Below are 12,580 nucleotides of genomic sequence, written 5' to 3' on the forward strand. Positions count from 1 at the left end.
GGCCTGAAAGTCTATGAATTGGTTTCCAGTGAATATTTCCAGGATCTACGAACCTTTGAAACACAGCTCTCCACTTCTTTACTCCACTTCTTTACAATTGGCTCTTTTGGGTAAATACATTTGCTGATTCCTGCCTTATAAGACGCCCCTAGAATGACAGTTATTATTTGCCCTTGAATCATTAAAATGTTAAGATTTCAAGGATATCAAACCTTGCAGATAATGCCTCCTTCTCTGTGCCTGATGGAAGCCCTCAGAACAATCCGCTTAGGCACGAACAGGCCACACTGTCACCTACAAGTTCCAAACAACACACAGTGCCTGCTGGTCTTGTAATTTAAAAGCCATCATTTAAAAATCATTTTCCAAGTTGCTTTATTTGTTCAAAAGAGATGACACCCACATTATTGCATTACTGAATTTTAGGATAGAGAAGATGTATAAAAAGTTTTTTTCTAAAAAGGAAGTAATATTGTCCTTGATAAAAATCAATAGGCATCATTTTTATATTTTCTGCCTCCTAAACTGCACGTCCTGGCTCTGATGACCCTTCTATGTATTCCTGGCGTCCACATTGGTTTCTCTTTCTTATGTGTGTATCTCAGCAGGCAGCACAGCAGAACGCACAGACACTGGGGCCGTGGTTGTTTGACTCCTGGCCCTGCCACCCATGAGCTACGTGCCCTCTGACAGGTCACGCACCCTCTCTGAGCCTCAGTCTCTTCATCTATAGAAGGTTGTTAGGAAATAGAACGGCGCTAATGTTTGCATAACATTTTGAGCAGTATCCAGCAAATTGCAAAGATTCTATGTTTTGTAAAATAAATAAAACCTTTTTTGTTTTCTTAGCACACTTACTTTTCATAAATTTTGTGATCTGGGGAGTATTATCTGGTTTCCAGAAAAAAATTTTTACATTAAGCGGTATCAAAGTATTTTTCAGAGCCTAATGTTACTTAGAGACTCCAAAACACCCGAAGTAGAGTGACTTTAAGTTAAACTCAGAAGCCACACATAAAAAATATCCTCAGGACTTTATTCATTTCATAAATAATGTATTTTATTTTATTGCATATGGCTATTAAGGAGAGCATCCATGATCAATACAGACTAAATACAATGCACTATTCTAGTTCCATTTATTCTCGTCTCCAGCAGCGTCACATTGACCCTTATATACAGCGTGTACAGTGGAAGACAGAGCAAGATAAGGTAAGTCTTTTGTCATATCACAATAGCAAGAAATATATTTAACATCTTGATATCCAGAAACAATACGTACCCAAAAAGAAAACACTGTTTAATAACTGTTAAAGTTTATATAGCAAAAAATATTTTAAATTTAAGGTAAGTCAGGCAAAATGTACAAAGACCCAATATACATTGTGAAGTTTTCGCAAACATAACATTTATACATTTTGGTTCCATTCTGTAAACTAAATTAAAAATGTAAATATTGCATATGCCTTTTTTTTGAAATGTACAGGATAGAGGACAATTTAGTACATTATCAACTTTGTATTTTGCTTGTTTCAAGTTGCAGTATGAACATGAACCATGTGTATAGTGGCATGACTACTCTAAGTATAGAGAACTACTGAAATACGTGTCATACACTGTAGTCAGCGGGGTCCATATTCAGTCCTATTGTCCCCGGGGGAGTTCCAGAGCAAACGCCACCCATCGATTCCTAGTCCCAAAACTAGATCAAAACTTTAGGGCATTCTATACATTTTAATAAAGTATATATATTATACACTGAAATTGACCTTCAAACTAACATCGTCTGGTCTATGCACTGTTGTGACGTGTAATTTTAGAAAAGTAAAAATTTAAAAATGTTCCGGGGGGATCACTTTACATTCAACTTTGTCTTGCAATACAATCCTCTGTTCTAAAAGTTCAGCGTGGAAGCAGGAAGACTTTTGCATTGCCATTAAATATATTTTTAAGACATTGAATTTTTTGGTCTTCCTCTAAAAAAGCCTCATTTTTATTAATGCATTATTCTATAATGATAATATACCTATATATTTATATATATTTTTCTCCAAAAGAAAACAAGAAAGAAAAAAGCTCCCATCTCCATCTCCAATGAATTAGTGTAACCTCCACACGACCCTCAGAGAAGACAGGCACCGGGACGCACCCGCGGGAGGAAAGGTCCACAGCCCTCCATCACATGCCAAGCGAGCAGCGAGATGACGTGACATTCTGCCGGTCAAGGTCAGCAGTTTTAGGTGACACCTGCAGTGATCGGCACAACACTGACGTCATTTTCAGAACACTGAAAACATGAAACAAGGGTAGGCTCGTCAGGAATTCTTCAACCAGCGATGTGCCCTGTGCGATGGTTTCTCTTCTTTTCCTTTTTCTATCAGTAGCAAAGGGGCCGGAATGCCTCTTCTGTGTTGCTTTCCTTTCCGTTGTTTTTTCTAGTTGTTGTTGTCCAGAGCAGCCTTGTTGGCCGACACGATCACGTGATAGTAAAGACCCTACATTTTTTAAAAATCTGCCAGACCCGTGACCACCATGAATCGCTGGCATGCCTACATGAATTTTTGGTTAAAGAAATGCAAGCTCAAGATTAAGGACAGCCGAGACGTCTGAGCTTGTAAATAGATCAAAGGCTTTTGCAATGTGAAGTACCTACATAAACATCTAGAGAGAGAAGATTAAACAAGTCTGTTAAAGGTAAAAAGAGAGATTCGCCCCCTGCCCACCCGCCTCCCCTCCCACCCCCACCTACCCAATACAGTTGATGATTTTCAAAAGTAGGTTGCTTCAGTTACATATAATAATTATTATTTATTAATCCATCTTCCAAGTCCAATCTCAAATTTCATTTCTATTGAGAAGAGTCAGTCCCACACTGGGCTGTCTGTGAGCAAGCACGCAGGTACCTGGACGGGAGTTCAACAAGCAGCTGTGTACGGGAACCAGTTTAATAAGGCTGATGACCACACTTGAGACACATTCTGCACAGATACACGGGAGGTCCCGCCGGCCCCCGACCACGCAAATCCGGCTTCACCTGGAACTGAGGTAGGACTGTGGTAGTTTTGAGTGTATGCCAGTAAATACCAGATTTTACCACTTTAAGGGGTGTTGGTAGAATCTCCTAGCATGCTGAGGGATAAATTTGCTTTGCCAAAATGAAAGTAAGAAGAAATTAAGACACTGGCCACAATTTAAAGGGCCAATGAAAACATCCAATTTTCTTGAGAATAACTTCTTCAGCGAACGTTGTTAAAAAAAAAAAAAACACAACACAACACAAACAGCACAAGGAGGAATGCCCCCTGACGGGAACAAAGGAGAGAGCTGGGCGTTCTTGCCTTGTTGGTTCCGTGACCAATATAGTCACAGATGTTTCAAAACGTAGTCATTGCTCAGATCCAAAAGAAAATTGTAAGCAGCTTCAGATTTTAAAAAATGCTGAGCATCTCCTGTTAATGTCATTCTCTGATGTGTGACGTCATGTGATAAAGCCAGACAGATCTTCACTCTGAAAAAGAAAGGAGAGAAGTCATCAGTGGCTGTCTCGAGAGCAGAGCCATCTTTGGAGTCAGAGGAAAAGTCCCTCTTAACTGGCCCTGATGATCTGTGTCATGTCCAGAAAGTGATGCACGTTGGGAAGCAGACTGTCCTCGGTCCATTTTCCAGAAACAAGTTCGATGGGCGAATGCTCATTCAGGTTCCCTGGAGGCAGAACTATTAGGTTTATAGTGAGTTGTGAGGTCCATACGGTGAGGGTCACATTTTCAGTTTGGAAAAACTATTCACATGTGCTTTTGTGAGTCATTCTGTTGAAGGAGACGTGGAAGGATGTCTCTGCCCTTCAAAGAGAGAAGCTGTGTGACCCGGCCACGGCCCCTGGAACTGCCTAGGTCTTGGTTCTTTGTGTGGACTGTGGGAAAAAACACTGCCTTCCTCACGGGGCTGCCGAGAAGATGAACACACACATGACGCGTGTTCAAGTGCAACGTAAACAACACTGATTATGCAAATACACATCACAGTAAGAAAGGAGTAATGAGACCACATTTCTGCCCTCAGAAAACCCTTCCAATTGGATAATCTATCCTATTCCTAAGGCAACGCAAAATTTCAAAAGCTCCTGCAGCGACACGCTGGCTGTTACACACCCTCCTCATCTGTCCGCCTCCCCAGGGTCCGGGTGAAGACATCTACTCGTCCCGCTGAGCTCGGTGAGGATGTGGCGAGGACGTGACGTTAGGACCCCAACCAGCTCTAATTGCTTCCTTCCCTCCAGGCTGAAAGATCTAACTTCCTTAACCTTTCCCCAGTTTCCAACGTTTTCAGCCTATTTTTACTTGATGTGTTCCTTCTTTCAGGGGCAGATCAACTTGGGAGACTTTGACATTTCATAGCATATTGCCTTTTTTTTTTTTTTAAAGTTTCTTGGCTTTTGAAAAAAATGCCAAGTTGTTCATTTTCACCCCTCTCCACAGTCATAGCTACTCTGTCACATGTGAGCACTGCTGGTCCCGCCCTGTCTTGCTGCCTCTGCAGCTATATTTACGAAACCGGCATTTCTGAATACTCCTGTAAAATCATCATCATTCTGATGCTAGACTCTCACCCCACTCCCTGGTTTACCTTTTTGTGAATCTAATTCTTTTCTATTCATCTTGAGTTCAGAGGACTGATTCCAGCAAGAGAGAAAATTCCAGTGTTGCGCCTGCAACCACCTGGTCCCTGCTCTGCACACGGGCGGTCCCCTGGTACCAACTCGGGTGCCGCATGGCGCGCAGAGTCAGAAAAGCGGACCCTGTAGAGGAACGGTGCAGTCAGCGCACAATGGAGAAACTGCAGCTTTTCAGGACTGTTTTTAAAAGTTTCCTACAATGTGACAATTTGAGGCAGTGTACTTCATCTTACCACTTTTAAAAAGCCTTATGTCCTTTAAAAAATGTAACAGGTAACCTCTTCTGGAAATGAAACTTAACAGAAAACAGAACCCAAAATTTCCTGAAGAAAGATGTGTCCTCCACTGTTTCATTCCTCATCGTTGTGATTTCCAGTTCAAGAGACTACAGTGCGAACCTGAACATTTTCATCCCTTAAAAAGCAGGCACCTGCTAAAACCCACCTGGGCTTGCGTCTCACTCTAACATAAGTTTGCATTTTGTCACCCATGCCCTGACTGTGAGACGAGTCCCAGGGCCACCCCAGAGTAGGTAATCAAGACCCCTGTGGATCTGCTTGCAGAAAGATTTCTATTCACCGTTTCTTTTGCTTCTACACTAATGATTAGCTAAATGTGGCTAAATTGTCTTGTGTTAACTCTAAACCCATTATCTTGAAAACAGCTAAGCAAGTTAAGTTCTTTAATTCCTCAAACTTAAACACATAGTCATATGAATGGGGCTTAATTATTGCTGAAAAATTTACTTTCCACATTTCCACTTGGAAATTCATGGGGCCAGGCACAGATTCACTCTGTTTTTAAGGACGCTTTATTGCTATGAACAGCTCCGATCAGTAGGTCTTCGTGAGCTCTAATCAAGCTGAACATGGAATTTTATTTTTTGAAGTATGATACAATTATCAAAACCTTAATTTCTAAGCATTAGCATGATGAAAGAAAAGAGCCGATAAAAGGCAAGGATATAACTCATCCATGCATTTATTCACACACTGACCTTTCAACAATCTTGTTTTTTTTATTCTACTTGGGTGCAGGGCCTCAGTGAGGCAAATGGGACGTTCACCAGTAAGAGGACAGCTATTCCCTGGGGACGGCGTGGAAGCAGCCCTTTCAAACGTGAGCACTGCACTGGGCAGAGGCCCGAATACCGAAGGGCTGCCGGGCGGCCGGTACCAGAGTGTGAAGAAGCCCTTGCAGAGATGCAACAGAAGTGACGGCCGCAGCAACCCAGCGACACGGCTCCACGTCGGGACGGGAAGGAACCCAATTCCCCAGGATGCCGAGGCCGGGGGGGGGGGGGGGGGGGGGGGGGTGGGGTGGGGGGGGGCGAGCAGGACTGGGGAAGGAGGCTGACCACACGCACCCAGAACCCAGAAGTGCTGTCACAGGGAGAGCAAACCGCTCACGCACGCGGGAAGGACCGAGCAGGCATAGGCCAGGGGGATCAGAAAGAGGATGGCCACCCGCTCAGAGACAGACATCTAGGCATGGCATGTGCTGTGCTTCCAACACATTTTTAAATTTACAGACATGCACTAGAGCAAAAGCAACGTGCACTCAACCTGCCTCCTACTAGGGTAAAAAACACTTGCTTTCCAGGGACGCCTCCTGTCACAGCAAAGAGACACTGGAGACCCGAGGGCCTGCTCATTTCTGTGGAACGTCAGTCCAAGCCGCCCCCTAGCCTGCATTGCAACACCTGCAGTTTACCCCGACTTGGTTTCCCCGGCCTCGCCTGAGACGGGCCCACCCCATGGGCTGCGGCCGAGCAGGGCCAACTGGGGGCCTCGGAGGTCCCCACGCCAATCGCAAACACAACTAGCCACCCAGCAGAGGCCCTCTTTGTCCAGGCGCAAAGGCCAGGAAGACCACATCCGATCAAGATGACATGCTGAGCAAAAAGATTAGGATAAACTCTATGAAACGTAAAGACCAGGAAAAAGGGATCCGTTTTAGGGGCCCAACTGTAATTTCTAATCTGTTGCAGAAAGAAAGGCTGAGACAGAAGCCGTCTGCCTCACCTGAGAGCTCAACACCGTTTCCAATGCGAGCCGGCCAGGTCACCAGCACATGTGCTCGCCAGGGCTCTGGACCAGGACCACAAGGAGGAACCCAGCCCGAGGGAAAGACACGCCAGCCAAGAGGCGGAGAGGGCCACAGGCTCAGCGCCCGCCGCTGTGGCTCAGGCGGGCCTCCAGAAGCCAAACCCCTGGTCCTGAAACCACCTGGACACCACTCCCTCGGAGAAACCCCGCCATCCCCAGAAAGAGGAGGGGGAGGCAGGAGCTGGAGCGGAGGATTCTGTGCACACTTCCGCCTTTCAATTTACTCACGTCTCAAGCAAGTTGTTCTCCCTCCTCTGAAAATGAGTCTGGTTCATCCAGACTAGAAAAAAAGTCTTCTAACGTTACTAACCTGACGTCCTCAACCTTTAAATATTTACGCTTCCTATAGATGACATTCCAGCAAACTTTTATTTATTTCTTATCTATGTAAATTCTACTAGACGCAAAGAACAAATTATTAATTTTATGATCACTCCACACTGAATATTTATTAAGATCAGAGACGTTCTTTGAACTCATCAGGTGCCGCGGGAAAACAAAAAAGAAAGACAGTAAGATTCACGCGCTGCTCATGAATGCAATCACAGAACCCCAGGCACCAATTCTGCTCTTAGATATAAAGCACTAAGGATAATTTAAACTTACTGATACGCACGGAACTTGTCATATAATTACACACCGTACTATTCTGTAGCTTAGACGTTGCTCTGTAAAGAAACCCATTCACAGAAGCACCAAGCGAGAGCTACTAGACAAAAAAAATTTCAACAGAAAGATTAAAGTTGTTCCATATGACATGTCACGCAGGCCAGCCATCCCCTTCTTTTTTCTGCTCTGTCACATATGACAGATGACGTTCATAGGAGAGACACAGTCCCATGTGTCAGTTGCCATAATTCCCTGGGGATTAGCAGTAACTCCACCCTTTTCTCTCTCATTTTAAAGAGTAATCACAATGCAAATGAGTAAGACTACTGTCAGTTAAGGCCCCACCTTCAATCTGCTCTACTTTACAGATAAAAGGAAGAGAGAAAGAGAAAACAAACAAACCACAAATGACCACAACTTTGTCAATAAAACACATGGAAAAGCTCCCCTGCCGCGGACAGCACAAATGGCAAAACACTGACTGTCAGGCCACGTGCGCTGGGCTCCACAGTTCCAGTTACTTCAGTGGAAAACACAGTGAGCACCAGGTCTGGAATGTTTTAGAATAAATTGGGTAAATTTACTCTGGCAGATAAACTCCAGCAGCATTCTAGACACACATTCGGATGCACGACTCTGTCGTTACCACTTCTCATGAGAATGTGGATTCGGGCACGTTTGACTTCACGGTCCTGTTTCAGTGTTCAGAATTCAGTACACACACCTGGGTCATAGCTACTCTGCCCATGAAGGCCCTGGTTCTCTCACAGAGTGTCTCGTGGGTTCTATGTAGAGCCCCACGTAGGGCTCCATGGGGGCCCCCACAAGGAGTCCGATGTAGCGTTTCATGTGAAGACCCATGTAGATAGAGCCCCATATAGGACTCCACATAGAGCTCTATGTACGGGCCCACGGGGGGCTCCACACAGAACCCCACATACAGCTCCATGCAGGGCTCCATCTCCGACCCCTGTGGAGCCCAATGCAGAGTTTCACGTGGAGCCCTATGTAGCCAGAGTCCCACGTAGGCTCCAGAGAGGGCCCCGCAGCACAGCGGAGGGGAATGGGACCCCACAGGCCTTGGGTGCACAGCACTGGACCAAACAGAGTGCAAATCCATTTAGTGGGTAAAAATGACTGAACATTTCCAGGCATATCTGAATCAGGAGCGCTGTAGTATTGATCTGCATGACAAAATGAATCAATATCCTTCCTAAAATTAAAATTTATATTTCCAGTAGCAACTATGATTAAGAAACAAAGAAACTGTCTGGTGAGCCTAGACATGTCCTTCAGGCCCATTTAGCCCTTTAAGTTAAACACAGAATTACAGGAAAAAATAAACTTTTCAGTTACATAAGAAATTCCTAGAAAAACAAATCTGATAATTCAGTATCTCTTTACTTTAGGAAAAGCAAAACACTCTTAGAATATACCAAAAAAAAAAAAAAAAAAAAAGGAAGGTTGGGTGTGATAACAAACAAGCCAGAGATTCTAAGAAAAACGGTTACTTGAACTTTTCTTTTAAATTGGAAAAAAATCACTTAAAAAGAAAATAAGGAAGAAGTTCCCAAGACAAATGGGGGCAGTACATTACTTTCCCAAGCCTACTTGTGAAAGATTTAAAACTTTCTTTTATATGAGCTCATCATTTCCACTGACAATTAAAATCATTTCATCCTGAATGCTTATTAAAGAAATTTCCTAGCATCAAGTCGTAACTTGATGTTAATGACACAACACGAAACAGGATGAGACAATCTAGTTTTCGTATACGGCTGGGGTTAATAAAAGGTACTTCTGCTTCTTTAGCTCCTGTTTAATCCTTCACATAAGACCTTGTCTTAATCACCAAAGACCAGAGCTACTGGGGTCCCAGACTGTTAACCACTGCTCTACCAATCCAGAGTCACAGTTCACCCACAGCAACCCGTACCATTTATAGTGCAGAGCCCCAGCTGACTTCGTCTCATAATACTTAAGAACTCGTTTCTTTTCTCTCCTTGTTATTAAAAAGCCTGACATGTGCATCCTATCATCTATTCTTCTATGGGAAGAGTTTTTCACCATACGTGCAGCATTGTCCAACATCACAGGAGAAATATTATTGATTATTCCAGCACAAACAGCCGAGAGGCAAAAATGCCCCCTGAATTGCTGGTGGATCCTTCTCTTAAATCACGAAATATCAGACCTTTCTAGATAAAGACGGGAGAGCACCGGCGACTTGCCCCAAGCCTCGCAGCTGGTCAGCAGGAAAGGAGAGTCCTTACCTTCCCCCAGAATTTTCCTCACTGCTCCATTTGGGGCCACCACTGTCCATTTCTGAAAAGAACGAAAGAGGGGTGGGACTGGGCGAGGAGTGGGAGGTCTGGAGCTCTCACCTGGGCCCAGAGTTTAAACTTTTACAGAGTACTGTCAGCTCTTTACAAAACTCTCCCCAAGGACACCAAACACTGCACAGACTATGGATTTCTGCCTTGTGCGTCTGCCTCCCCGGCTGGTGGAGGGGCTGGACCGTGCCTGTCCCCAGCATCTGGCACCGTGCTTGTTAGGTCCTTCCTAAATCTCTGTGGAGTTAAATTAAAATAAAAACCCAGGGGCTTTAGGCCATTTCTCACAGTCAGAAAAGCTAAATAAAATCTAACAGAGTACACATTTCAGAAATGTCTGAGGCCCAAGAGAAAAGAAAACCTTTTTCACCTCACCAGAGTGGCGTTCCAAGACGGAAGTCAGTAAACGACAGCCACATCTGGCCCACTGCCTGCTCCTGTAAATAAAGGTTTATTGAAACACAGCCACGCTCATTCACGTGCACGTGGCTGCTTTCGCACTTGAACAGCAGAGCTGAGCGGCTGTGAGGGAGACTGCGTGCCCCAAGACATAAGGAAGACACGAGGAGAAAGGAGGGCACATTTGTCAAAATAACACCACATATTACCGTCTGTCTTACAGCTGGAGACGAATTGATATCCCCTTTGAAAATTATCTGCAGGCTTACGTACCCTAGAAATGCAATACTATCTACTAAAAACCACGCTCTCCTGTTACAGACTTTACCGAAAATGCGGAAGGGAGTCGTAGAATCGCTTACGAAGCCTGCACACTTTTGGAGTTAATTTCCCTCACTTATGGCTCTTCTATTTGGTTTTTTATGCACAACACAAAAGTACTGAATAATCATATTATATCATGATTATTACTAAATATATAGTACTACTCTTTCGACGTTAACAGAGATAAAGTTATATACATCAGATCTGCAATTCAAAAAGGGTCCAAATCCTTTCTGAGTCTTGGGTCATTTGAGAATGTGAATATAAGCATTACATTTCTGACCTACGAAACAAGGAGAACATTCGGGCCAAGTGATATAACTTTCATTAAAATTGCAAATATCCTATGAAGAGTGTAATTCTTTCTTCAGATTTAACACATAATTATACTTATAATTTTAAACTGATGCAGAAAATATGTATCTAATGTACACTGTAAAAATGTTTATATTGTTTCTATCTGAAGTTCTCAAACCTAAATATTGTTTTTCCTATGAAATTAGGGAATGTAGAAAACAATTTATTCAAGATCTATCCATCCCGAAATATCCTGCAGTTCTAGATCATCGAAAGAACCTTTCTTTCCTTCAAATATTTAAACATTTAAGAGTTGCTACTGGGTTTTTATAGTATTACGATTCAATTCCTTTTTGTTTTATTATGGAAATTGAAATAAGCGTTTTCTGGAAGTCTGAAATTACGCCAAATACAACTCAAATTCCCTCTATAATATTACTGAGTAGGGAACATATTTATGAGTATAGTTACAAGGGTACACCTTTGGGATTCTAAACTATACTCTGCTTTTCACATTTAACAATAATGCAGTAATTTGGAAATGTATTCAAAATAGGGTGTAGTGAAGTACTCGTCTTTCATTACAGGAAAAAAAGGAAAAAGAAAAGATTAAAGAAAAAAGGGCGAAACTGTGTAGTCACCCCCCGGCACCCCGCCCCAAGCCCAGCTAGTGACCAGGCCATCGTCCTTCTAGACACCAAGCTTCCGCTGGGCACCAGCACACGGCGGCCTGAGCAGCCTCTGCTTCAACAGTAGGTAACCTCCCTGCATCTATAACATCCATGTAGGACAGGATGTCAGCTCTGTCCACTGGGGGAAAAATGTATCTGACGTAACAGTCCTTATGTGAATGGGCACCCAGCCTTTAGGTGTAGGGTCTGGACTAAGGTCAAGGCTGAGCGTCAAGTCCCACTCAGAAACTGAGCGCATGCTCTCTCGGCCCCGGCTGAGGCCAGAGGACTCTTTCCCACCATCAGCCATCTCAAAAGCATTCCCAGGAGCCTACGAATGACTCAGGGCAAGCCGGTTCCACACCACCCTAAGACCACATGCCATTCCCATGGCTCAACACAACGTGGGTGTGGACGGCCACTGGTCCCATCAGAGTCAGCGACCTGGGGCCCAGGAGCCAGCACTCACCATCCTGTTCCCTCTTATGTAAATGGAGACATTATTCATTATTCTCCCGCCCTGAATTCCTCACGAGGCCACTGTGAAACTATCACATGAGATTTTATGTATAAAATTTATAAATAAATAATTCAAACAAAATATAAAGATAGGAATTCTTTTCACACACACAGAAGCACATGCTGGTAGCATGACTTGCATCTTGGGGCTGGATCCCTGAGCTTCCTTCGTGCACCTTCAAATGATGGAGACATGTAACCACATGTTTGGTTTGGAGCTACAAAGACGTCTTCAGCCGGCAGCCCTGAGCTGCCGCGGGAAGCCTGACTCCTCCCCCTGCTCTCGGGCTAATTTGTGCAGCCACAGGCGCGGTATCTCTGAGCACATTCGCCATCACAGACTTTTCTTCATTCAAAATTATATCCATGAATGACATCACAAACAATTACAACTTCAAGCAGCAAATAAACAACTGATGAATGCACGAAAACAATGGCAAATAGCTCCCGGAATAAGATGAATAAACTTATTTTAATTGGATAGAGGCGGAACAGAAGTAGAATTGTTTTTCTGGGGGTAACTCTGGGCCATCTGAAGCTAATAGTCCTCAAACGCTGCACAGAGCGCCTGCCCGGCTGCTTTCTTCACACCCTGCGCATGGGACAAAACACCCAGAAAGGGGCCGCGTGCATCCCTGTGTGAGCAGC

At 43.9% G+C, this 12,580-nt stretch overlaps 1 protein-coding gene across 2 annotated transcripts in view; it reads right to left on the reverse strand.

The window, feature by feature from the left end:
• Positions 1–1,034: 1,034 nt before the first annotated feature.
• IRS2 (insulin receptor substrate 2) overlaps positions 1,035–12,580 on the reverse strand; it is a 30,887-nt gene continuing 19,341 nt past the window's right edge. The window contains exons 2-4 of one of the 2 annotated variants that reach the window (XM_023621823.2): positions 9,663–9,714; positions 2,750–3,508; positions 1,035–2,661 (exon numbers count right to left, since the gene is read on the reverse strand). In XM_023621823.2, coding sequence (XP_023477591.2) covers positions 3,364–3,508; positions 9,663–9,714 — 197 coding nt within the window. In that variant the 3' untranslated portion in view covers positions 1,035–2,661; positions 2,750–3,363. The remainder of the gene's footprint in view (positions 2,662–2,749; positions 3,509–9,662; positions 9,715–12,580) is intronic. The other variant, XM_023621824.2, reaches the window with a different exon arrangement.

This window comes from Equus caballus, chromosome 17, assembly GCF_041296265.1.
Source record: "Equus caballus isolate H_3958 breed thoroughbred chromosome 17, TB-T2T, whole genome shotgun sequence".
NCBI lineage: Eukaryota > Metazoa > Chordata > Mammalia > Perissodactyla > Equidae > Equus > Equus caballus.